General features: G+C 43.0%; 2 protein-coding genes across 21 annotated transcripts; one reads left to right on the top strand and one right to left on the bottom strand.

Annotated features, from left to right (window-relative positions):
* Positions 1-1,842: 1,842 nt before the first annotated feature.
* LOC130391392 (uncharacterized) lies at positions 1,843-27,066 on the bottom strand. Of its 6 annotated transcripts, none has more exons than XM_056601496.1 (12): positions 25,497-27,066; positions 12,087-12,125; positions 9,221-9,495; positions 9,009-9,128; positions 8,741-8,887; positions 8,573-8,620; positions 8,404-8,457; positions 8,237-8,287; positions 7,955-8,145; positions 7,545-7,704; positions 5,911-6,014; positions 1,843-3,655 (listed from the first exon to the last, which is right to left on the bottom strand). In XM_056601496.1, exons 1-12 carry the CDS (start codon positions 25,553-25,555, stop codon positions 3,614-3,616), a joined length of 1,290 nt encoding a protein of 429 aa, XP_056457471.1. In that variant the 5' UTR covers positions 25,556-27,066; the 3' UTR covers positions 1,843-3,613. The 6 variants fall into 6 exon arrangements, with proteins under 6 accessions (XP_056457471.1, XP_056457474.1, XP_056457470.1 ...); XM_056601499.1 differs by lacking the exon at positions 1,843-3,655 and having other exon boundaries at positions 4,317-6,014; positions 9,221-9,332; positions 9,417-9,495; XM_056601495.1 differs by lacking the exon at positions 1,843-3,655 and having other exon boundaries at positions 4,317-6,014.
* Positions 2,337-23,699, top strand: LOC130391393 (uncharacterized). Of its 15 annotated transcripts, none has more exons than XM_056601505.1 (13): positions 2,337-4,346; positions 4,778-4,965; positions 6,722-6,795; positions 7,579-10,585; positions 10,742-10,908; positions 11,002-15,332; positions 15,513-15,714; positions 15,812-15,938; positions 16,267-16,562; positions 16,829-16,919; positions 17,052-17,168; positions 17,294-20,170; positions 20,271-23,699. In XM_056601505.1, exons 6-12 carry the CDS (start codon positions 15,158-15,160, stop codon positions 17,588-17,590), a joined length of 1,305 nt encoding a protein of 434 aa, XP_056457480.1. In that variant the 5' UTR covers positions 2,337-4,346; positions 4,778-4,965; positions 6,722-6,795; positions 7,579-10,585; positions 10,742-10,908; positions 11,002-15,157; the 3' UTR covers positions 17,591-20,170; positions 20,271-23,699. The 15 variants fall into 15 exon arrangements, with proteins under 15 accessions (XP_056457480.1, XP_056457488.1, XP_056457484.1 ...); XM_056601513.1 differs by having other exon boundaries at positions 2,337-4,965; positions 7,579-9,140; positions 10,010-10,585; XM_056601509.1 differs by having other exon boundaries at positions 2,337-4,965; positions 7,579-9,140; positions 9,667-10,585.
* Positions 27,067-27,611: the final 545 nt, after the last annotated feature.

Genomic DNA, 27,611 nt, shown 5'->3' with positions numbered 1-27,611 from the left:
AAGGCATGGGTTTACATTTCGTTCTGCAGTACGAATAAAGTCAGACAATCATGCTCTGGGACACGATTCAATCGATTAATCTTCCTGAGCATGAGCACGAAATGTATTTTAGGAGGTCTGCTGAAAAAAAAGGGGATATCAGAGTATCTCTAATACTTCATTTACCCTTTGGTGCATATGTTGTTTTGACACATACATAAGAGGGTGCCTTGTACCAGCGCACACCCCTTCTATAGTCGAATCAAATATCCCAATTGAAAGGCTTTGGTTTATGTTTTGTGTAGCACAAAATAAGTCAGACAACCGTGCTCTGGGACACAGTTCAATAGATTATTTTCGTGAGCATGAGCACGATACATAATAGAGTGTGTACCACACTATCTGCTGCCAAAATTGTAGTATCCATATTCCATAATACAAAGCATGGACCCTTTGTTGCATTTGTGGTTTTGACGCATAGCCTACCTAGGGTGCACTGTACTTTCTGCCACACCCCTTCTGAAGCGAGCGCTCTCTCTCTCTCTCTCTCTCTCTCTCTCTCTCTCTCTCTCTCTCTCTCTCTCTCTCTCTCTCTCTCTCTCTCTCTCTCTCTCTCTCTCGTGTGTGAGCCACGGAATAACAGTGTCATTTACTTGCATTGGAGCAAATTCCGTGGCCACATCACGGACGATTTAAGTGATTCCGTGAGACCAACACGGACTGTGAGTTAAGCGCCCGTGGTCGACTCGCTCGTTGAAACGGGGATCCGTGTGTGAGCCACGGAATAACATTGTCATTTACTTGCATTGGAGTCAATTCCGTAGCCACATCACGGACAATTTAAGTGATTCCGTGAGACCACCACGGACTGTGAGTTAAGCGCCCGTGGTCGACTCGCTCGTTGAAACGGGGATCCGTGTGTGAGCCACGGAAATAACAGTGTAATTTACTTGCATTGGAGCAAATTCCGTGGCCACATCACGGACGATTTAAGTGATTCCGTGAGACCAACACGGACTGTGAGTTAAGCACCCGTGGTCGACTCGCTCGTTGAAACGGGGATCCGTGTGTGAGCCACGGAATAACAGTGTCATTTACTTGCATTGGAGCCAATTCCGTAGCCACATCACGGACAATTTAAGTGATTCCGTGAGACCACCACGGACTGTGAGTTAAGCGCCCGTGGTCGACTCGCTCGTTGAAACGGGGATCCGTGTGTGAGCCACGGAATAACAGTGTCATTTACTTCCATTGGAGCAAATTCCGTGGCCACATCACAGACTATTTAAGTGATTCCGTGAGACCAACACGGACTGTGAGTTAAGCACCCGTGGTCGACTCGCTCGTTGAAACGGGGATCCGTGTGTGAGCCACAGAATAAAAGTGTCATTTACTTGCATTGGAGCCAATTCCGTAGCCACATCACGGACAATTTAAGTGATTCCGTGAGACCACCACGGACTGTGAGTTAAGCGCCCGTGGTCGACTCGCTCGTTGAAACGGGGATCCGTATGTGAGCCACGGAATAACAGTGTCATTTACTTGCATTGGAGCAAATTCCGTGGCCACATCACGGAAAATTTAAGTGATTCCGTGAGACCAACACGGACTGTGAGTTAAGCACCCGTGGTCGACTCGCTTGTTGAAACGGGGATCCGTGTGTGAGCCACGGAATAACAGTGTCATTTACTTGCATTTGAGCCAATTCCGTAGCCACATCACGGACAATTTAAATGATTCCGTGAGAACACCACGGACTGTGAGATAAGCGCCCGTGGTCGACTCGCTCGTTGAAACGGGGATCCGTGTGTGAGCCACGGAATAACAGTGACATTTACTTGCATTGGAGCCAATTCCGTAGCCACATCACGGACAATTTAAAGGCTAGATTCCACCGGAGGCGTACGCGGTCACCGCTGCTGATCGCTTCCACTATAATCAATGAGACCATTTCCACCGGGCGCGCCGCGGAACGTTTCAGCAGCGTCCCAGGAGCGGCGTGCCGCGGCGCGGCGCTATCTTTCCGTCCAATTCTATTTTTGCCGCAAGCCGCTGCTAAACCGCGTCAATTTCGACAGAGCAGGTCGAGCCGGGCCGGAAGTGAAAAGTGAAAGCCATAGAGCATCCGGTCAATTTTCAAAATAAAACGCAATACTCAGCTCATGTAACTTCACATCAACATTATTACGTCATGACCGGTGGGTCTCAGAGGGTCGGCAACATGGTCGACGAGAGACTCATTGTCGAGTCAAGTTCAGCAACATGAAGTCATTTATGTACCAAATCATCCTTTTTATAAGGAAAATGTCAGAAAGGACAAAGCGTGGCATTTAATTGCAATAGTTTTGGGAGTGGAAGGGGAGTACATTAGGTTTAGGATTATCGCGTGATCTCGCGTGAATATGGCTGGAATGGACGCAGGAATGGACGCAGGGCAGAGGACGCGGCCGTTCCGCGGCGCAGCCGTTCCGCGCCGCATACGCGTCCGGTGGGATCCCGGTGTAAGTGGTTCCGTCAGACCAGCACGGATTTTGAGTCAAGCCCCCGCCGTGGTCAACTTTGGCACACACACAGATTGAAACGGGAATCTGTGTGTGTGTGCCACGGAATATCAGTGTCATTTACTTGCATTGGAGCAACTTCCGTGGACACATCAAGGACAATTTAAGTGTTTCAGTGAGACCACCACGGGTTTTGAATTAATCCCCGTGGTCGACTCGCTCGTTGAAACGGGGATCCGTGTGTGAGCCACGGAACATCAGTGTCATTAACTTGCATTGGAGCGAATTCCGTGGTCACATCACGGAAATCGGTGTGTTTCCGTGATGTGGCTACGGATTTCGAGTTAAGCGTCCGTAGTCATTACACGGATTCCTGTGAGACCAGGTTGCAACTGGGAACCATTGGGGCATCTTGTCATGGTAAAAACGAAATCGTTATTTTAAACAACTTAAAAGGCTAGAAGTAGCCTGACACTTCTTTGATAGTATAATATGGGTCTTAAAATATAAAACGAGTCATTGAGAACTTTAAGTGTACAGATTCCCAGCTAACGCAGTTACGTCGCCGCGACGTCGCGGTTACGTAACTTTATGACCAAACATAGGTTGCCGCAACGTAAGTTTCAACGTTGCCGCGACGTGCGGGTGAAAGACGCGATCACGTTGCCGCAATGTATCTTGGCGACGTTGCTCGTCCGTAACTGCCACGTCCTGGCGACGTCGTGGCAACCAAAATACATACTGGCGACATTTATGCAACCTTCTTCAAAAAGGTTGCCATAACGTTGCCATAACGTTGCAAGGACGTTCTTGGCGACGTTGCTCGTCCGTAACTGCCACGTCCTGGCGACGTCGTGGCAACCAAAATACATACTGGCGACATTTATGCAACCTTCTTCAAAAAGGTTGCCATAACGTTGCAAGCACGTTAGGGCGGATCTGCATGGTGCAGTCCTCATTTGCCCTTTATAGAACCCACAAAATCTAGTCTGAAATCTACAAGCCTCATAAATATTTTACCTACATTTTGGCTGGTGGCTGTTGCTAATGTGGACCCCAAGCCTATTCAAAAGACAAGACAGTACACTAACAAATATCAATTTATTATATTTTTATTTCAAATAATTTTGAATTCAATTTTGGGGATGTTCTTCCGCCTGCCGTTCCATCCGAACCTGTGAAGAACAAATAAAAGAGAACACGTGAGTGCATTTATATTCATTTTACATTCAGTCAAATGTCATTGTACATTTAGTCAAAACTTAAATATGTTATGCCGAGGTTACGCTAGACTCGAGCGTGAGCACGTTCTAGATAGCAGCCCAAGTGGCTATGAAAGCTAAGCATTGCCGGATAATGTCTAATAGTAAGAAGACGGTAGACGGGGTCTGGCATTGCGGACGTTGCGCCTAAACAACGTAAATATTCATCCTGGAAACACGAAGTCAAGCCAACTCACTTTGCACTACAGCTGCAGGAAATGCATTTTATAGTTCTTATGTTATTTAATTTAAACGTTTTAGCGTGTAGTTGATCAATGTATTAATCCTGCAGTGTATTTTACACCAATACCACACCAGGAATGGGGATCATTAGCGTCATCATGCGTTGTGTTCGTCAAAAGGCTCTAGAATATTTAGTTGCCGGTAGATCTGTTCGGGATTTAGTTGTTGAGCGAACCTTGTATTGCAACGGAGATTTGTTAGTGAACGTGTTATCCCTGTGTAACAGTGTAAATAATTACTTTATTTTATTTGTTAAATTCTGTTAAACTTGGGACTCCAACCAATATTTTATATTTTATTCTGAAGGTCCACGGCGGAAGTTTGTGTTTGAAAGTTCAGAAGCACCCAAGCTTACGTTGTGGTAAGTCGCCGTTCTGTCCGCTTGTAAATAAAGTTCACTTATAAATGCAAACCATGTAAAGAACGATGTTTAAAATATAGCATAACATGTAAAATCTAATGTTACATGTTGTAAGGCGTTTTGTTGGTTTGTGTGTGATGTTTGAGGAGTTCTTGAGCACGAGGTTTATGTGACATGTGCGCGCTAATGCGGGCCTCCTCTTTTATAGTTGTGTGTTGTCCCATGTTGCAGGTATGTTCACTTAATGTTTAGTTTGTAAATACCACTATACGATCACTTAATGTTTTTTGTTGTAAATACCACTATACGATCATTTGAAGTTTGTGTTTGAAAGTTCAGAAGCAACCAAGCTTACGTTGTGTTCGAACGGACTATGGCTGAATATATATATATGTGTGTGAACACTGGTTGTGTGTTGTCCCATGTTGCAGCTAATAAACCAGTCCAGTGCTCAACCCAACCTCTCTCCGTGGGTTCAATTAAGAAGCAGAAGAGCTGCAGTGTACCCAAGGTCACATCTGCTCTATAAGGTGTCCGGCCGCCATCCCCTATTCACGTGGTTTTGTGTATTGGAGAACCTGCTCAGCAAGCTGCAGTCTGCAACTTCTGCGGGAGGCATGTAAGTATACAAAAAATATTCTCTAACGATGCATAGCTTTCTGATGTGTGTGTATATCTATATATCTATATATATATAGATATATATATATATATCTATATATATATAAGCTTCATTGGTTGACTGGCTGTCGTGGAAATATCAATCATAACTATAAATATACAATCACATACAAATTATATTAACCTTGTTTATATAATTATTACATTAGAAGAAACTGTATACATTCTCCCTGTAACTTAAAACAAATCCCTTCCTCTCTTAAAACTGAGAGAGGTTAAGTTAATTCGTATTCAAGTTCCCACTGGAACCAGTAAGTCTGGTTTTGTGACCAGGCCAATCGACTGACTTCTTTGTTGTGTAAACTATTTACAGCCACCATGTCTTGCAAACCTGCAGACATGTCCAATAACCACCCGTTGTATTGCAAATTAACTTGGCCTTAGGTCACTCCCACTCCCTACCCACAATGGAAACGTTCCCTATAAGAATGTTGTTCACCTATTGTTTCATGGAATGTGTTCTTGGTAACTTTTGCTGCCAGTACTTTTCCCATGATCATGCCTTAAGATTAAATCAAATATTTCGCTGTCCGACGTGTCCGTGAGAGAACTTTCTCTTCATCACTGGCTAACTACTAGTTAAAACGAGCAGTGTTGGTATGGAAACGGTGGTGCTATTGTGTTTTCTCTGCAACAAGTTCTAGCTTGTTGCAGAAAGGTGTTTCGCCCAGAGTTGGTGTCGAGCCGCCTCAAAGGTTAGCCTTGTTTCGCTTGAAGAGTTGTAACCACGTCTTGTAAACAAGCTTAAAGAGTAGGACATGGATCTGCATATCATTTTGTGGTGGTGTACAAAAATATGATAATTGTTCCCTAATAGTCAGCATGTTCAAATAATTTATCTGGAGGGATATCGATTGCATATGCCTCTCTCTTTTAAACTCACCTTCAAACTTTTGGAGTGGGCTGAGGGGGCATGTTTCAAGACCTCTGCCATCAGAAGCTCCACCTCCTTCTCTTCCAGCCCCGGCTTCCATTTCATGATCGCCTCTGTAATTAGATTGAATTTGTGATCAAAAGTTAGGCATGTCACCAACACTCAGGGGGCACATTCTCAAAAAGGTTTTTTCCTGAAATCTATTCATCTCTGGAGGATATTTTTGTGTGATAGTAAGTTGGAACTTGTTGCTTTGTGATTTCATTCATTAAAAATGAATGGGATTGTATGGATTCAGATGAAGTACACAGCTAATACATTTTGGTCTGTATAATAGAAAGAAAACTGATCAACTGTGAGGACAATAAAGATATAATTTTTTTTAAATAATTTTTTCTGCAATGATGCAAACCAAAATACGACAGTATAATTCATACACGTGTATATTAGTTATGCACTTCTTGCATCTGAATCCAGACAATTATGCAATATAGCATGAGTGAGAGTGGGGTTGGTAATGGATAGAACAACACCGGTGTTGTTCTGCCGTAGCCACGAGGACTTATACAACAACTCCACTGTCAGCTAATTCACTTTAAATTGTATTAAAATGTCAGAGGGGGGATATCCGAGTGTTAGTGAAGACCCCCTGTGGCTCATGGACTTATAACATAGTTGTGATGCAACAGGAGATATGTCTGAACAGTCTTTACACTTAGCCTCTATCTGTACCAGCTGCATGCCTCTGTCAATTGTAACTGCATGATGTGTACAGATGTGTGATGTCAAAATGACTTGCACTATTTTAATTCCCCATCAGGTACTGTTGCATTTCAGCAAAAGCACAAGGGTGAAAGTCTTTGGTCCCCTTCAACTCCTGAGCAACAACAGCAGGTAATACATAAAAAATATACCAATGATAAAGGGCTTTCTGTTGAAGAAAGTACACTCAATATATGAATAAATAGATGTGATGCACTGAAAGCATTCCATTAACAACACATCCTACAATACAAAGACAAAAAAGCAGCCAGCTTGTCACGGTACCAAGGTCAGTGATAATGAGGATAGGGATGGGCATTCGATTAAATTGACCACACTGACCACTTTTGTAACTGCCATATATACAATACACTCGGATTGCATGATAGGAATATATATATTCCGATTAGAAATCGAATCGGATCAGAAGTGTCCATGTAAACGCGGCTAATCTAAATATAATTCTCTGATCGGAATAGAATTCCATGTGGAATAGAATAGGTGGTGTAGTCGGCTATAAACGACATCTATACACTTATTCCGATTAGTTTGGGGTGGGTGCGGCTACTTTTTAACTTGGAGAGATGGCATCAGCAGTTGCAGTAGTTCGCAATTGGTCCGTCTGTATTTCTCTGCTGAACAACAATACGAATGGTAATTGTAAAAAGACACACCGTGTGAAGATATTTTTTAGCATTAGTTTTATCGATGAAAAATGTACGTCATCGACGAAATTCTTAATGATCAATTAGTCGATCGTCGATTAATCATGACCATCCCTAAATGAGGAGTCTTTGGAAGAAACGGATCACATCAGCTAAAAGGTGTAGAAAAATAGCTGAAACAGCTAAATAGATTTGTTTGCACATATTTAGACTTACGTTTGATGGTACTGCCCACTGATGTGCCAAGCAGTGGCATCTTCCCCTTCTTTCCCCTAAGGCTGTAGCTGCTCCAAACAAAGTTTGAGGCCACAGAGCGCAACACCCTCCTCACACACTCCCCAGGATTGGACCCCCCAACTAGGCTCAGATGGGAAATCTAAGGAAATCAAACAACCATGGTTAAGGCAAGTATTTGCATTGTATTTTTCATGTGGTGTTGGTGGTGTTTTCTTTTGAGGGGGGCGAACCAAATTAAGGTATTTGAAGATGGACTGCTCATCTCTAACTACTTAGCTAACAACAGGGAACTAGAGATGAAAAAAGCTCAATGGCAGGGCCATGTGGCACACTTGGTGGCATGTGTACAATATAGCCTAAAGTCACTTCACCATTATTCGTACATTTACCATTTTTTTTGTGAAATCTCTATTTTTAAGGTGCTCCTCGAGTTCCTGTAGTTCGGCCTGAGTTTGCGCCTGCAGTAACTCGACACTAGCTTCCCCAGGGTCCCCATGTCGATTTGCCCGTAGCAATAATAGAGCCTCCCTCTGATTCTGCTCAACAGTCTCAAGCCTTCGGAGCAGAACCTCCAATGTCGCTGTAAAAAAAATGTTGAGATCAGAGGAGTGTATTTAGTAGTATTTGGTGTCATTTGCATACAGTGCAATACAGTTCAATACATGTATTACCGTTGATATTCTTTGCCCAGATTGGTATGGTTTCTCTCTCTCTTCGGTCACCTAAGTAATGTGTATAAAGCATAATGTGTAGGGTTAGTATAGACAGATGACTGTCATAACCTGTTGATAAGAGTTACTAGTTTGGTTTTAACCACCCTCTCCACCCGCCACTTTACCGTCCCCAGTAGAGATAGGCAATGGCGTTTCAAATGAAGACGCAATCGAATCATCTGCAGGAAGTACAAAATAATAATTCAATGTTTTTTTTTGGTTTCAAACTCTTTGTTGTCTTGGCTCATAGAATTACTGTTATGTCATCATCATCATTACCATACATAACTTTACCATCATTTTCTGTAAAAACGTCTCTTGCCGGTGAAGGAGGGGAGTAATCTACAGAAAGAACAAGATAAGAATTTAGGTTATGTGTTTTTGTTTCGAAACAGTGTCTTCTTGACTTCTATGCAATTATTTGTATTTGTTTTTAACCATCATTCCCTTGCAAAACTCTACCGTCATCAGTCACAGGGGGTGAAGATATTTGTAGTGCGCTACGCCGTGGAATGGGGGATTCTATCTGGGGTGGAGGAGGAAGGGAAGTCCTGAAATAGGGACCTTGTCCTGCCTTTTTCCCATTTCGTTTCTTTGTTTTCTTTTCACCTGAACAGAATTATATTAGCCGAAAGTAAATAACAGTGTTACATGTTTACACATTGTTTAGAATTGCTGCTTGCACTTTTAACACTAAGTTAATACAGTACACAAGGATGTGCAGATATACCGGTGTGAATAAATTTTTGGGGTTTGACTATGATGCGCCTCCCTGTGTCCTCATTTCCTGTCTCCACACAGGACTTTGTCTCCGCCCTCTTGTTCCTCCTGACGGCCTGATCCCAATCATCTAAACAGTCAGGTGGGCCAAAACAATTAGAAATTACACTCTTTTAAATGTGTTGCATGTCACCACTTGTTATTTGTCGCCCATTAACACACCTGTTGAGGAAAATATTTTTATTGGCCTTTTTAGCCAGGTTTTAGGATCGGGCAAATCTTTGTCCTTTGCCCTCTGTGTGGGCTTGTGGAGTGGCCAGTAGCTGCATGTCTTCTGAAATGGAAAACAAAATAGTTTTGCAGAACTTGCATAGAATTTTTGAAATGATTGACATAAAGGTTTTTCGCATGTACTTACATCTCCCTCTTTTATAATCCAATTACTGGCCACTATGCCAACAGTCCTTTCCCCCAAAAATTCGACAATGCTATACATTCTGTAATCAAGAACAGAGAGGTTAATTTAATACAGTAAAGAATAATTGTGTCTGTACAAGAAATTGCAATGATAATACACTGAGCAAAATACAACATACTGCAATGTCATGAAGAATGGCCATGAAGAGGATTTTTTCCCCCACAGGAATCTTGATTGCCTTTCTTTTCAGGTTGTCATTTTGGATCCATCTCAAAACGGTGTCATTGTTCTTGTACTTCAGTACTCCGATTAATGTGGAGTCACAAGGGACACTGAAAAGTGGTTCTGGGTGCTGGTATACACGGCAAAGCTGGCTTCCGTCCCTCTCCTCTATGACCTCGCAGCATTCGCGGCGATTCAAAATAAAAGAAGAATTGGACCTCTGCCTACCATGCTCCATTGGCTGTCCAGCGCATTCCTCAAGCCTTTTCACCACTTGTGACAGGGGGCATCTTCCACTCCTTACCATCCTCTTTATTTTCTTGAGACAATTTTCAAATTTAAAAGCGCTACAATTGTCCAATCCTCCAAAGGTCACGGCATCCTCCACAATGTGCAACATTGAGTGCACGTTGTAGACCAGAAACTGGTTACCATAAAGTTCTCGGCCTCTCTCAACAAAGAATCGGAGGAGATCAGCAGCATATCTCCAATGTTGCTCAACCAATGCTGGACTTACAAGTATGTTCATTGCCACACTGAATGTCATGAAGTGGCTGAAAAATTCATCTTTAAGGACCCCCTTCAGCACAATCTTTCCTGTATATAACATAAACTGCCTATGTTCCGTTGCCTTCCATCTCTCAAGCTCTTTTAAGATCTCTCGGTTTGCGAGCGAAGCTGGAAGGGATGTGTGGACGGAGGTTGGTGAGCCTGCTGCTGACCTCCTCTATTTGGGTTGCCGACATCTTCAGGCCCTTCACTCCTCTGCACCACATGAAGAGAAGCCTCTTCATGACACCCAAGCATGCCTGGTGCATGTAATCGATGGGAAATGCACTGATCATGTTTATGGGTAAATCCAAAAGCGGGGTGCTGCCATGATGATGCTCGCCCTGTGTCTGTTGGCGGAAGGAGTCGTCACTACGAGCCACCACCTCTGTGTCTTGGTAAGTAACCTTCTCATACCACTCACCCCTCTGCACACACCGGTCACACCCATAATAGCCTGTGCAAAGTTTAACATTCTTCACAAAGGCCTTTGCAGGAGCATCGCACACAAAACATAGAATGTTGAATTGTATTGTTTTGTTCCTATGTTGCAGGCCACTGGACAGGAGGTTGTTGACATCCATCACCATGTCTTCCAGGAATTCCAGATTCTGTGGTTTCGAACCTCCACAAGTAAGGGTGATAGGGAAGACTGACACTGGTTTTAAATGGACAGCACAAAGGATGGGCCACATTGTTCTTCCTGAGCTCTTAAACAGAGGTAGCCCATCTACGTTGAAGGAAAGGTCAACACAGTCGGGGACCTGGTCTGCTGGGTATCTCAATAGAGTCTGTTGCAATTTGTCCATGATAGGAAAATGGACATACTCCATACCAGACTTTGATGTGATCCTGACCTCCCTTGGTGTCTTCAGGAGTGTCCTGGTGGTGGAAGGCAGGTCAGTGTGCCCGTGACCTCTCAAAACTTTCAAAAGGTCATCAACAGCATTGTGTTTCACCTGAAACTGGCAAGCCCAGCTAGCGAGGTCAGATGCGAGCGATGCCGGACGCTGGTCGGACGCCTCCAGGTCATCCCCAAAAACCTCTTCCTCCTCATCATCAGAGGGATCAACATCCATCCAGTCATCGAGGTCATCCTCCAAAGCAGAACGATCCTCAAATGACTCATCCAAGTCCAAGGAGTTGTCCATGTCACCAACAGGCGCAAGAACACCGGATGGACTGCTGGACAAGCTGGCATCAGCCACATGGTGTTCTGTGACACAAACACTGGCAGTGCTTTCAGCTATCCTATTCATCACTTGTTTAGCAGATCTCCATGAACGGAGGTACTGCCTTGCCCGTAACTGTTTTTCCTCACTCATCCTGTGAAATAAAATGTTTCACATTTTAACGTGTGATTGAGGTTTCAATACAATCTAGCCATAAACTGTCTTATAGCAGGCTTCAGACCAAAGATTTGTGATGCAAATGCGAGCTTCAGACCAAAGATTAGCGATGAAAATACATGCAACAGGGTTCACACCCATGCAACTTCTATCAACATCACCACCGTTTCCATAACGACACCTTTACTATACCAATTGTTTTTACTAACTAGATTGCTGGTCACGTTAACCAATAAAGCTGTAGCATACTTGGAATACTTGTTACGCGACTGATGTTTTGCAAACAGTAGCGTTCCTTACGCAAAGTGGATAATTATTTTCTCCTACTCTCCTAATAATATCGTGAAGCCTCTGCTGGCCTTGACTGACGTGAGTGGCAAGACGTCATCAGCACTGAAGTAAAAGTGTTCTAAAACCAACTGTCTTATGACGACTTGCAACGTTCAATTCACACTGCTGCAACTTCTATCTACAACGGTTTTGTTACGTTGCATTGTGAATCTTTGTTCTGAATTGGCTTTTCAAGGCTGACAAGGCTTTATACACATACCTGACAAGAATGAGGTCAACGGGGACTGGAGGGAATGATCTACGATGCAAAAATAAATGCATAGGAAATTAATGTAATTGTGTTAAACTTTTAAACAGTACAGTTCATGATACATATACAGTGTGAAACAGTACAGGACTAGGCCTAGGTTTTGTGCAGGTAAAGAAGAAGATGGGAATTTGTAAATTCATCTTAAATCAAAACTGAAAGGTCCTACAAAACATTGGGGTTTAAACACAGGTGGTTTAATGGCACCATATTCTGGATTTGCATGACCTTTGTATTGCAATTGCAAATTGCATCTCTAGTTCAGGATTACTATTATTAGCCTATTAGTGATTGGTGGATTTCTTTAAAATTGACTGACAAAAAGTGATCTCTGGTCGATTTTTATTTCATTTTTTAGAACTTGACGTCACACAAGCGTCAATCGAGTACTCGTTCATATTTCCTCCTAGACTGGGTATGATATTTTTTTCGTAGGATAAGTCCCGGATTCTCGCCTCTGATTGGCTAGAAGGGCTCTCCTTTAAATCGTGTTTCGATTAGTCCTAGATGTTTGCGGGAGTTTATGTTTCGTTTATTATTTCGCTACCTACTTCGGCGCATGCGCATGACATGCGTAACATTGTAAAATACATACTATACCCCTGAAATCTCCAATAAAGACATTTTAATACAGCATACAATTATGCTCCCCATATTCTTATGTGTCAGGTAGCGTATTTCATCTGTAGACCAACTGCCTCTATCAAACGATGCTCCCACTACAGAATCACGTTATTGTACACCACTAACCCCATGTATACTGTAAGAATATGGGGATGATAATTTGATACTGTATTATTATAACGTCTTTATTGGAGATTTCAGGGGTACTGTATGTGTATTTTACACCAATACCACAACGCGGAATCAATAGCGTAATCATGCGCATGCGCAGAACAGACCAGGAAGCACAATATGATAGAAGAAATTGGCAGAACACCCTGCTTGACGGAGTAAAAGAAGACATGGCGAGGAACGGAAAGCTACGGTATGTAGATATCATTTGCTTAGACAAAGCTGTTTTTTCGCGCCTTGTGGTACTAGCACTACCATTGCAAGCTCGTGCAACAGCCCTATAGTTAAAACAAATAAATGCAACGTTACGACTGCACGCGACATAGGCGAGTGCCTCTGCCTCTTTGTTGTTTCCCGCCCGATTTCGTCGATATTAGCAAGTTGTGGTCATTGCACATCCAAAAGGCAAGCCAAAATTAATGCCATCTTAAAACTTAAAAGCCCGTTAAATCATAATTTACCCTGAATGACAGGATAAATGTGACATCAAGTTACAGAGACTACAGCTGGCTCACAATGGCATTTTTTAGCAATGCCGATAGCCCCATCGGCCTGTTAAGTTGGCTAAGTAGCCTGCTAAAGTTTACACTATTCTTGCTGTCTTCATCATACTTCGTGGTGTTGACTTAAAGGTTGGGTACGCGATTTGCGAAACGCCAGCAGATTTTGAAAATACACAACTCAAATGGTCCTACCCCCTCCCCTTCAACGCTGACTCTGACTCCACCCATTCCAAGTACCTGGACGCGCAATCATGCACGAGCGCGAACAGAGATGCGCGAGAGCGAGCCAGGCTAGCGTAGGTTTTCGTTTAACAACATGGCACTACATTCAGCTGTAAATTGCACCCAGTACCGCGGGAAGTAGGGGTTTTGGGGGTGCTGCAACACCCCCTGTCCGAGGCCCTGTCTTATCACAGAAAACGATCATTTCTAAAAACCAAAGTGGAGATTTCTGAAAACGCCGGTTATGTGTTGTCGTATCAACGGGGAGAAACGGGATTTTAGGTTCTGAAGCGTCACATTATGCACCAGGAAATGCTTAAAGGCCATGGTGCAGGTTTAATTTTTTTCGGATTTGCGTCATTTGCTTGTTGGTAATAAACATTTTAATGGTTACCTATTGTATTTAATGTGGTTGGGTATCACAAAACGGAATTTAATACGAAAAAGTGGGTCATATTGGAGCGGTTTGCGATAGCATCTCATTTCTCCCGGAAACCGTTGCATGACGTCACGGTAGGGAGACGACAGACGTAGCCCTTCGAGACCCATTGATAGTACAGAGTACGAGAGAGATAAGTAAGAGATAAATACATAGATACATATATAGATAGCCTAGATAGATAGATGGACAGACATATAGATAGATAGAGATAGACAGAATAGATAGATATATAGACCGATATAGATATAGACCGAGAGATAGGGAGACAGGCAGACAGATAGCATAGCATAGCGAGTTAGGTAGGTAGGTGGGTAGGTAGGTGTAGCATAGCGAGTTAGGTAGGTGGGTAGGTAGGTGTAGCTTTAGAATGGTGTACAACTGTGTTTGTGCTGGGTGTAATAATTCTAGCAGAACAGGACACAGGGTCCATGCCTTTCCGAAGGACAAGGCAACCCTCAGACAGTGGGTACAGTTTGTCCGCGTTAGACGGGCAGATTTTTCTATTCCCTCGGTCACTAAGAACTCCAAGGTCTGCAGCGCTCATTTCACGGAGGAAGATTACGACCAAGGGGATATCAGGATGGTATCTCTCGGGTTAAAGAGGCTGGCACAGCTTATTCCGAACGCCGTGCCTTCTGTGCACACGCATCTCTCTGCCTGCCCTGCCCCGAGACCGAGAGGCACCAAGATCAGTGCCGCCAGCCGCAAGCGAGAGCTGGCTATGGTAAGCCTCATGGTAATGTTTACAAGCTGTGCGTTAGCTAGCCCTGTGTATACTACATACCGTATTCCCTTTGACACCGCCTCCACTACCTTCATGACTCATGATCAGTCTGACATTAGAAAAGAACATTTCGTGATTCATGAATATGAACCAAAACAAAATTGTCCTGAAGTAAATGTCCAAAAGCTTGTCATATCTAACTAGAAAGCGCCATGGCTAGTGTTTGGATCAGTGGCGCTCATCAAGCGACTTTCACAACAGTGTGTGTGTTCTATTTAGTTGATGGATTTAATTGCAATTTTCCTGATGGAAAGTGACTATTACGGTCCTCTTTCATATGTATTTAGACGTGACTGTGTCGCTGACGCTAATTTATTTACGCATGTTGACAGATGCCTCACCGTGTGAGACCACGGACGGTGTCAATGCTGCTACGGTAGAGGACCCCTTGCCCTACTCCACTTGTGACACTGGGACACAATGTATTTTGAAGCCCCTTGGAAGGTCTCACGGTAAATCTTGGTATTTTTTTAGTGGTTGATATGCTGTCTAAAACATACGTTGCCAAATTATATGCATGCAGGAAATTTCCAAACACATTGCTAAAATTAATACATAACCTAGATCAAAACATAACCGCTTAGATTTGCCATGATTGTCATCTGTTTGGGTATGTTTATTGACTGCCACAGCTGTGCAAGTGAACCTGAAGCCCAAGATGGTCAGCATGGGGACACAAACTTTCACCCCCCTCACTAGTCCTGACCCAACGGATGGAGAAGATGATCTCTCTGTCATCAGTGATGCATCATGGGTACCAGGAGACCAGATGTCTGAGGAGGATGAGGAGGTGTTGTGTGAGGAGCCATCTCAAACTTGCGACCCCCACCAAAAGTGAGATAATTTAAAGCCAACATAGACCAACTTTGAATTTTCATTTTCGTGCATCTGTAGTTTGACTGACACCCCCCCCCCCTCTTTTTTGTTGTAGTGGCATTGACAAATTCATTGTTTGCCAAGAGGAGCTCATGGCCCTGTTTGCCATCTGTCCGGCCTGTTGTGAGAAGTCAGATAGTAGAATCGTGCAGCAGGAAGGAACATTTGTTAAAATAGAGCAGGTAGGGTTTTGTTTACACTGCAGGCCATATCTGATTCGAAAATCAGAATATCTTACTAAAATCGAATAGCCCTGACTGTCTGCCCACATTGCTCATTGCAAGTGATCAGTGCATCCTCCTATCCACATTAGTTGCTATAACAGTCTAATATCTTGTGGATTTATAATGGCTAGCTTGGTTGGTGCTGACGTTGCTTCTTTTTCAAATTAGTCTTTCCAGTTAATTTACAATGTATGTACCAGGCTTGCTTTAGTCTGTGGGTTTATGATGCCATCATATTTGAGTGTTATACACTGATTGCCATGTTTTTTTTTTTCTAAATATCTAGGTCTGTGCATGTGGCTACCAGCGTTTCTGGCAAAACCAGCCGATCCTAAACAGGAATATGCCAACCTCTAACCTCCTTTTAAGCGGGGCCATCCATTTCTCTGGATGTTTGGCCACCCAGACATTACGGATGATGACCCTGTTTGGCCTTCAGTGCATCAGCGCAAGCACTTTCTTTCGCCATCAGCGCCGTTACACCATCCCCGTCATCATTCAGGCCTGGCAGAACGAGCAGGCCAAGAATTTTAGTGACCTCAAGGCAATGGATGGAGGCCTAGTAGTTGCTGGTGACTGCAGGTAAAGCAGAATTTGTTGATTCTATGCTAGCTGCCACTAAGGGGTATGAACTTTAATAATCTCATGTCATTGTTAATTTTGTATCCTAATACTGTTCTCCACACTTTGTTTGTGCGAGAGCTCATAGACCAGTTGCACATTTTTTTTTTATTTGTTATCATGCAGGGCGGCTTTAGTTTACATTTGCAGATGTCATGGTGGATTGTCTTTACAGACACTGGTTATTAAAAACTTGAAACATAATTTTAATTTCTAATTATCCCCAGGTCAGATTATCCAGGGCACTGTGCAAAGTACGGCTCCTACACATTGATAGAGGACAGAGTAAACAAGGTAGTTGATGTTCAGCTTGTTCAGGTAAGCCTGATGTTATTAGACAGAAAGAAATTCACTCTCTGCAATTTGTTAAATGGACTGCATCTTAATATAGCACTTTTCCACGTGTACAACCATGCATAGGGCTACACTTACACTTATATTATGTTGCAGAGCTCAGAGGTCCCCAACAGCTCTTGGTGTGAGATGGAGGGGCTCAAGCGCAGCATCGGCTTGCTGAGGCGGAACGACCTGCATTTGTCAACCCTCATCACAGACAGACATCGCCAGGTATTTACAAAAAGAAAAATAATGTAGATTTATGAATTTCACTGAGGCTGGACGTTTGTGCTTTGCTGATGCACTGAGGGCCAGACAGTGCAAGCATCCACAAAAGTTTGCTCTTTACTCCTTAGGTTGCCAAATGGGTGAGAGAAGAGCTGTGCCCTGAAGGGACACAGCATTATTTTGATGTCTGGCACATTGGGAAAAGTATGTATCCATTATTGGAACGTTTAAGCAGTTTTTGTTATTGCATTTCGATTAATACCATTTGTTCTAAACCAGGTCTGGGGAAGGCCTTGGATACAGCCTCAAAAGACAGACAGTGTGAACAACTACAGTTGTGGAGGCCAGCCACAGTAAACCACCTGTACTGGACTGCAGCCTCAACCCCTGATGGCAATCCAGCTGTGATGGAGGCCAAATGGTGAAGCTTGGTGAATCACATTCAGGACATCCACGACCATGACACCCCTGCCTTCTCCAGTTGCGCTCATGCCCCTCTGGAGGGGGATCAACGAGATAAAGAGTGGCTGGAACCAGGTACAGTACACAGTATGTGGCATTATGAATGCTCTACAGCAGTGGTTCTCAAACTTTTTACCATGAGTACCACCTTAGAAATGATTTGGCTCTCCAAGTACCACCGGAATTAAAATAAAGTGCGTAGGCCTATAACTACATAGAGTTTACACAGAAGGCATTAATATTAATAACACGATTTATTATTCACATAACTTGACTTGACTGAAGCAACCAACTGTCTATAACTCATGTATTGTATTTAAACACTTGCAACGGGATAATACTAACAATTGAACAACTGCCTCAATAGGGCTACCCAGCAAATGGGGATATCATCTGGCATATAACATACCAGTCAATCTAGTGAGGTTATTAACAAGTATACTGCATTAAAGCATTCAGAGCACTGAATATAAATTTTAACAACTGCAGTCAACCAATCATGTGAGGTAAATTGTACTGCATCAAAACATTCAAAGAATTGAACATGAATATTTAAATACTGGAGTCAAACAATCCTGTTATAAGTAATCATGCGCAGCAAAGAGAGAAATCATGTGTACTGCGATAACACTGTAATCAAACTATCATGAGTAAGAACAAGTGTATCATAGAAAAACAACGTATTCAGTATTAAAAAATACTGCAGTAAGTGCCATAAGGTCAGAATATAAACTATGTTTAGGTTTGAAGGAGAATGTACTCAGGCACACATTGAAAATTAGGCCTATCATGCTTAGTGGGAGGGGTGTGATGTCTGGGTCGATTGAGGTTAGCTTTAGCCTCAGACTTGGTTCAGTATCCAACCTGCTTCCAGCACGCAAGTTGAGGGGGGATGGCATCCCCCTTTGGAATTAAAATGATCAAAATCATCCCCCTTCTGAAACAGCCATCCCCCCTTCCCATCCCCTGTTATTTTATCAATTAATGTGGAAATATTACCGCTGTTTCATTATAGCGGTTTCCTTTTCAATTCGGCGCAAGCAACGTTACTTTTCCCAGGGACAGATTTGACAGCGATACTGCATTCTCGGGCAGTATGCTATTGCGCAAGCACGCAGGCGTACTTGCGCAATAGTGCCTTGCCTTCCCGAGCTCTCATTCCACACCGTACGAAACTGACACTGGTAGCGTGAAGCAGTCTCTGCATCTCAGACATCGCTTCCGCAGGCAACTCTGTCCCCTTTTCTCCTACTAAACGTAAAACTAAAACGAAACAACTAGCCTAACCATTGCAAATAATTTAAAGCTGCAAATAAAACGGCAGCAAATGGACTATGGATTACGCGTTGTGATCTTCTCTACACGGCCGGGATTACGGCTGCGTCTTGCGGCGGTTAAAATAGCCGACACACTTGGTTGCTGCGGGTCTGCTTTCCCGAACTCACCGTTGTGTTTCAGGAGCATATCTTGCCGCCTAGTAGCCTACTTGTAGTAGCTACTCTGGTAGCTCGATTTCGCTTGGCATATTTTACATTTCACCTTATGATCTCCTATTTCTTTAAAGTAGGCCTATTTCAATTCTTCGCTGCGCTTTGCTTTAACCGCCATCTCTTAACTTTTTGAATTCTGGCGTGCCTGCACACGGCACGCGCCACACAGAAATGGATACATTTAATTTGCTTTGTGCCCACGGCATGCGTTAGTGGCGCCGCACAGAAAATGTATACATTTGCTTCAGAAAACTTTGTTTGTTTGTGTGTATGCAAACTCGAGTTTGCCTGTCCACCAACCGAGTTCATTTGTAACGAGTAGTAGGCCTACTCGAGTTATCGATTCCCCAGATATCAGAAACGGTTGCTTCAACTTCAAAAAATCGTTCATACTCCGCGTACCACTAGAGGGCGCTCGCGTACCACCAGTGGTACGCGTACCACAGATTGAGAACGGCTGCTCTACAGGGTTTCCATTTAAATCATTATTTCATACTCTGGGGATCTCATAACATTCTGTTTACTGTAAATATGTTTGCTATAATTCATATGCAGGACAATTTCATGTGTTTCCACTGGAGAAAAAATATCTGTCTATTTGTATGTCTGCTGTGTGTGTGCCTACCTATCTTGGTCTCTTGCAGGCTCAATGGCAGCAGTAAAACTGGAGGGTATCATCACAAGGACATCCTTACTGAAGGATGTTCGACAGCTGTCTCCGCAGCACCAGACTTACTCCCTTGAAGCCTTCCACTCCCTGATCCTGCACTTCGCACCCAAGCACACTGGGTTTTCATACCAGGGCATGTATAGCAGGTCAGTGCTGTCCAATGGAATAACAATGCCGTATTTGATCATACATACACCAGGTTTCGAAAGTGTTCTCAAATGTGTTATTCTGTAGGCTTCTCTTAGCGGCGCTGCATTACAACTGTAATGCGAACAGAGAGACCGCACGAAGAAGCGATGGTTTGGAGAGGTATAGCGTGCGATATCCACGTTTCAGAAAAGGTGCCTGGGTAGTTGTGCCCATCAAAGAGAAGGCCTCATACGGTAGGCAGTGTCATGCAGTTCTATCATATTTTGACATTTGCGCACAAGACATCTGTGACATCGATCTTTATACAGTATTTGATCATTATTATGTCTGCAGGTTATGCAACGTCATTAATCGAGGCTCTTCGGGAGAGCTACATGGATTCACCCAAGGCTCTTCAAGAGGTTAGCGCCAATTTGTCAGCCTGTGCACCCGCCCCCATCGCCAAATCCTTCGAACAAATTCCCAAGGAGGAGGCCGTCAGCCTCTATCTAGCCCAGCAGTCACGCTACAAAAAATTGAATTAGCATAGTTTTTTTCCCACACAGGCCAATCATTTAGTTGTGAGTATGTATATATGTATATAGTAAGTATATGTTATTTTGTCTGGTGGTGGTTTTCTGTATGCCGCATGTTTTGTTTTCTCTTTGTGTGCTGTTTATTGCTTGGGTTTTTTGATTGTTCCAGGAAGTTTATTATAACCTTACATTTTAACCCCTTGCGCTGACCCTAACATCTGTCGACTAACATTATCTCTTGGTTATTTTTGGCTGTAACCCATTCATTCCTTTATCAGCATCACCATGGTTACCGCCTCACTGCATGTCGCATGTTTTGTTTTTATTGCTTGGGTTTTTTACTTAGTTGTGTGCACAAATCATTCCATTACAGCTCCATTTGCCCCATAATTCATAAAAAAAATGGTAAGAATCCGAAAGGGACCTCTGTGTGCGCTTTTCTCTTGGATCACTATGCGTCTGCTCTATGTGACATCATTGCATGTATGTGTCCGTGAGTGAGTGAGAGAATGTGCTGTGTGAGTGCTGACCCTCAGGTAAGACCACACTATTGCAAGATTATTTTATGTTGGTTTCTTTGTGCCTAACCCTTTTTTTCTTGATTTGTTTACTTTATCAGGCCTTTCAACCTGTCCCTTTTTTCAGTAATCGATCCCCATTACTTGGGATGACCTAATAAACTGTTTTTATATGAATTCACATGTTCTGTGTATTTTATAACATTTTAAAGGCGGTTGAGCGATCGCAACACAACTAGCATGAGTTAATTCTTGAACTGAAAAATAATTGTATTCATGTTGTACGTGCCAATATGGTTTTTATTCTTCATCCAAACGAGGCCATTGAAAGCCATGATGGGTCTGGTCACCACTCTGAAATTGTTGCCTGATGGCTGAAACCAGACAGGAGGGTAGAGGCTTCCTTATATGCAGGCCAAGAACTCCATAAGCCCATCGTATAGCCTGCCTGTATGCAGTGTACCGGTATTGCCTAGGGAAATAGGTTGGAAAATAAAAAAATTGCATGCATGTTTATTGTCTATGCAACACATCTCTAGTCGCCTATAACTGTTTAAGTTGGTTCATAGGACTCTATAAAAAGAATGCTAAAGTAACAAACAATTAACATACTCGTGCGTGCTGGCTTGAAGGGGACCATGATCCTGCTTGAAATGTGTGTACGCTATCTTAAGCACAAACGGATTCAGGCAGCATGCATCAAATCCTGGATGCTGAGTGAGGCATGTCACATCTGCTGGTCTTGGGCTGAGCTTCTCGACCAGCGACCAAAACGCACTCACTTCCCGACAGCACAAGCTCTCCACCACCGATTCCATAGGACGGCACCGCCCACACAAACACCTGCCAAACACAGCGACACAGACACGCTTACTACTCTCCCTCTCACGGTAAGCGCTACCCTGACGGTGTCAATGACAATCAATCACGAGGAGTAGAATCGAAAATAATCACCGCTGAATTCATGACCAGCCTACGTGTCCGGCGGCTACCGGGTACGTTTGCAACAACACTTTCACCGGAGGAATATGTAAAAGCTTAGAAATAAAGACTAGGCAAAATATGTACCGGTAGGTACTGGAGCTATTAGGCAACCATCAAAACGTGGGATAACTAATCGTAGGGTTTATCCGGGGAGGGGGGATAGCTCAAGCGCTCGTTGCTGCATTGCTAAATGATAGCAACTCACCAGGACACCTCACCAACTCTCCACCCATTCTCCTCTGACCATGAATTTAATTGGCTTTGACGGCCATCAATCCTCGGCAATTCCTCATTCGCCCCCTCACGTCTAACAGGCTCGAAATTATACGGCTGTGGGCCATCATAAATGTAATTTGTGGTTCTTGCCACCTCTTCCTCATCCCAGTTAGACGCCATAGTTCTAGTACTAGGCTGAGGCTACCTTCCACCACGACTCCCTACCGTGACGTCACCACCGAACGACGTTAGAAAACACCCGTTACCACAAAAAACGACAAAAACTGGACTTTAACGCAATTTTGGAGACATTTCATGAATGCGGTACATATTTTGAGTGCTTTATGTACCCATTAATCGAAACTTCCGGTTAACCTGCACCATAGGCTTTAACGTCATGTGAGCATCCGCTGTACCGTATTGGTCCGAATATAAACACAAACCCCATTGTAATACGACCTATATTTGGAAAAAAGATTTGAAGCCCAGATCTTGATTTCATGAATAAATAAATTGTATTAATTGAAATAATATACGAAAATAAAAAGGCATAGAATAAAACACTGCATTGCCACTAAACAGTAGTGCAAATAGGCCGTACTGATGTGTACACCAAAGACTTCCTGACACTCCTCTGCCCCGCTGTGTTCGCTCTGGCTGTGGTCGCTCCGAACTGTTTCGGCCCGTGGCAAAGCGAGTCATCCTCGCTGCTGTCCAAGGCATGTTGAGACGCAGCATTTATTTAATGCTCATATGTCCTAGTGCTGAAAAAAGGTTATATGAAAAAGTGTGAGGGTAGCGGTGGTGCGCTAAACTTGTTCTGTGAGCAGCTGGATGTGAACCATGGTGTGAAGGAAGTGAACACAACGATCGATTTTCAACTGTGCGCGCATGCACTGGTGTAATTGAGCTGCGCTGCTATATATCTTTTTTATCAATGTGACGAGTTGCGAGTCTAGTGCAGGCCGGGTTTTTTTTTCCAGCACCCCCTGCTGAGAATACGTTCTCGCGGCTATGGTTGCACCAGATGTTATAAACATTAAACGGTCACATAAATCAATACTATTTTTAGAAAATGTATGTTTGTTTCATATAATTGTATTGGAAGTCCTGGTTTTCACTAGGGTTGCCGCGGTGTGGACATTTTCACACCGAGTAATAGCCTACACTCGTCTCAACACCGGTATTACCGAGTATAAACGGTATAAACTTTGAAACTAGGTCAACCGCCACACAAGCATCGGTTTAGACCCTTCTGTCCTTCAGTTGCCGCCAACGTTCAAAAGCAGCGCCTAGGATTATTCTTGATTTCAGTTTTTCTCTTTCAGCGTTTTTATTATCAATTACTCTCTGAAAAAGAGTTTTCCTTCTCTTTGCTGGTGGTGGTGGTGGTGGTGGGGATTGTGGCGTCTTGTCTGCCATGGAAATTGTCTTCTACTGCTAGGTCCAAATGTGGATTAACTAGTTCCAGTAGATACCGCAGGATAACAACAAACAGGAGCTTGCTCTGGGTCACGAGTACTGCACGAAGGGGTCGGGCGCGGGGGAGGGGGGGAGGGGGAGTGCAGTACGACCGTTTGATTGACGTACTTACTGTCCAATGAAACTCGGTGGCAATGGATATGATTGGCTGGAGTTTTTCGAGCCCTGCACGTTCCACAGATGATTGACAAGTTTAATTTTCATGTCAGTACTTCTAACTCAGTGGCTGTAAGCGGGTTATGATAAGGATTTCAAGTAATTTTGCAAAAATGGCCAAAAAAGCAAATCACCTATGCAACCTTTAAACAATTACTACACTTGAGTATTAAGTGTAATTTGCCTCTGCCTATAAACACATATCATTTGAGTAACATTAGTGTATAACTAGCTAGTTCATTAGCTATTAGCACCGCCCAGCTAACGCCTGGGTATCGTTGTCATGGTAGTACTATAGCTAATTTAAGATTTAGCGAATGTCATCGTTATCAGAATGGTCTATATACTACTAACATTAAAAATATAAACATTGGAAATAAATAGCTACTTCAAATTAACTTACCTTACCTAATAATTCTAGTAATAATATATTTTCGAAATTCTTCTGTATTCTTCTGTATTCTATCTCTTTTCTCTCCTGTCTCAAAACCCACAAAGACAAATTTGGAAGTACAGGGTATTTAACCGTCTTTATTGCACGAGACCTCTAACTTTGGAAGTACTGGGTTTAACTGTCTTTATCGCACGAGACCTTTAATGCCTGGTTCTATAAACGCCATCACATTCGCGGGGGCAGTATGGCCCCCTTGCCAGCGGTACTTTTTGCACAACTCATAATTTGTTGTGTAATCTACGGCTGTTCTAACAGCAATACAAAATCATCACTTAGTTTTTATGGCATACCAACCAACAGTGAGTAAACGGGAAGGGACAGAACCTGAGGATTTGAGCCAGCGTTTCAACCTTGTTTCTGTTCCAGTGTTCCTTTTGCGTCACGTTGTGTGATGATATAATATACAAACCCAAGTATTGGGGTTTATAATACAGTAGGCCTATATAATAAATGATGGGGTCCTTCAGATGAGATTTAAAAGTATTGAGATATATATGGTATATTGTGGAAAAAAATATCCCTCATCGCACAGCCCTACCAACGTGTGCCCTTCTGTGGATTAATTGGTTGTAAAACAGGGAACGAAAAAGCTTGAACTGATAGCAAGATCTAGTATGAAATTAAAGTTTTAATTTCAGACATGTTAGATATCAGCCTTTAAGGCATTCTGTTATTCAATTTCATTTTAGTTCAATTCAACCACACAGAATAGACCATCATATTGCAATGTACTGTGTAAATGCAAAAAACAAAAATACAAATATTAAAATAAAACGTTGACATTGAGATTCTTATTTCATGGTGTCATAAATTATAACAATATAATTACAACAAAACAACAAACTGTAAAAGAAAGTGTGGAAATGGCGCCATCGAAAATCTTTTTTTCTTTTTTATATTTTAAAGCAAAATAAGATTTAGGTAAGCATAGACATCGAAAAGGAAAGCTTGCATTAACAATGTTTGGTCTCCTCTTTGCCAAGTATTGCAGAGGGCAGCATGGCAATTACTTGGTCCCTTCTCACATCTTGTGCAGCTGTGAGCTACAGGCATAAAATCAAGACAGATTTGGTCAAACTCAGTAAACTAGACACCATTGTTCTTGTATAGCTGTCCTCACACACTTTTTCATTTTGCTTGATATGTTATTCAACTGCTGTGTGTGTGTGTGTGTGTGTGTGTGTGTGTGTGTGTGTGTGTGTGTGTGTTTGAACAGAAAGTATTAAATTAGTACCTTTTTTCTTTTTCCAGGGACCGAACTGAAGACGCTGGGATCCACCATTTAAGAGACATCCGGAATCAACAGGACATCTTCACAACCCTGACTCGGCAGCGACAGTTGAGCCAGCCTCTCTGCAGCTTAAGGACAACTTCAGCTTGATCGAAAACTGGGGTGCAATTCGTATAATAATAGGATAAAAACACCAGATTTGGTGTTTTAAGGTTTATTAGTCTGAGGTTTAATTAATGTATCAAAGCAACACAGCACTCGTGATCGTGGGGTGGCTATCTGGGCCACTCGACATCAGAACCTCGAGTTTGCAGCCTCAACAAAACACCCGTGATTATATCATTGCCCAACCCAACTCTCACTCGCACAATTTCAAATTGCATTGATGACCTTATTTCAGCCTTGGTTACCGAATACTAAGATTAAACTCAGGTTGATTGTCAGTTCAGTCTTATCCTGTGGGTCAGGCACTGCTGTTATTTTCTTGTAACTTAAAATTGCACTAGACAGCATTAATATTAGTTTGGATTGGATTCTGATTAGCAGTCACTGCTTTAGCTATACTCTCCACCTCAGCCTCTCCACGGCCTTTATGCTCAGTCCTTGTTGACCAATGTAAACCTTCAATGTGGTTTGTTCACTTGAATCCGTGAAACGCATGAATTTTACTTCAAATGTTTTGTTAATAGAAAGAATTGTCGTGATTTGGTCCCTGTATATGCATTTGAAATAAATGATTCATCAATTCAGTATCTGAATATATTTCATTTCTATTTTTCAACAGGGTCAGAGTTTGTGGAAATGAGAATTGTTATGTAGTTCTGGATGGTCAACATAGTTGAGCACAAATATTTGTTGTGGGAATTGAGTCATCACTAAGTAGTAAATAAACAATAAAAGTGGTGACATTTTCTGATTTAACCTAATATTTGTGTTGGACACAAACAGCCAGTGTAATTCTGAAGTTTGATATCACGGTAAGTAAATGACCACACCACTACGTAGCCGTGACATTACTTGCATTACCAAGTGGCAACGTTAGCAAATGACCACACCACTACGTCGCAGCAACGTTATTAACAGTACCAAGCGGCAACGTTAGCAAATGACCACACCACTACGTCACGGCAACGTTAACAAATTACCACACCACTACGTTGTGGCAACGTCACTCACGCTACAAATGGGCAACGTTAGCAAATGACCACACCACTACGTCGCAGCAACGTCACTCACGCTACCAAGTGGCAACGTTAGCAAATGACCACACCACTACGTCGCGGCAACGTTATTAACAGTACCAAGTGGCAACGTTAGCAAATGACCACACCACTACGTTGTGGCAACGTCACTCACGCTACCAAGTGGCAACGTTAGCAAAATTACCAAGCCACTACGTCGCGGCAATGTTATTTGTTTACTTTATGGCAACTTCCTTTAGGCAACGTCATGGCGATGTTGCCACAACGTTGCCAGGAGGTAATGTTGCCATGACCAAATGGCAACGTATAGGCAACGTTGCCGTATGGTCGTGTGTTAGCTGGGTTGTTTATTAAAAAGTACATTTTATGCACACAATACCATCAGTAGATCACCCGTCGACGCCATTTTGTTTTCAAGACTCGATAAGTAGATTGACGAACACAGAGATTGTGACATCCGTCAGCAACACACAAGCTCTCTGTTCGTCAATCTACTTATCGAGTCTTGAAAACAAAATGGCGGAGCCGGAGATCGGCTACTTAAATCGGCGTGCGCAGCTTCCTAGCCCCTCCTCTGACAATGCCGTCACCATTTGTGGGTGTTCCCAACTTCCCGTGGACCTCGGCGCACTTCTCGCACAGGTGTCTCTCCGGAGACAGAGGGTTTTACGGGACAGAACCGATCCCTTGGCATTATCTTACGATATTCAGATTTCAGACTTTATTGTCATTGTGCAAACAACGAAATTGGGGTTCTTCATGAGATATACAGATTCTCATCAGAGGGTGTTCGTTATTTGATCGCCCTTTTGGACCTTATGTAGACAATTGTTACTGTTGCGCATTGTGTCTCCGTGACAGAGTGCTAGAGTGGAGGTAGCGCGTCAGTCTTGAATTTCTGCGCGGGGGGCTCGAC

Source organism: Gadus chalcogrammus, chromosome 11, assembly GCF_026213295.1.
Source record: "Gadus chalcogrammus isolate NIFS_2021 chromosome 11, NIFS_Gcha_1.0, whole genome shotgun sequence".
In the NCBI taxonomy this organism is placed as follows: domain Eukaryota; kingdom Metazoa; phylum Chordata; class Actinopteri; order Gadiformes; family Gadidae; genus Gadus; species Gadus chalcogrammus.
Note: the sequence above shows the minus strand (reverse complement) of the source record. Positions and strands in the feature narration are given on the sequence as shown.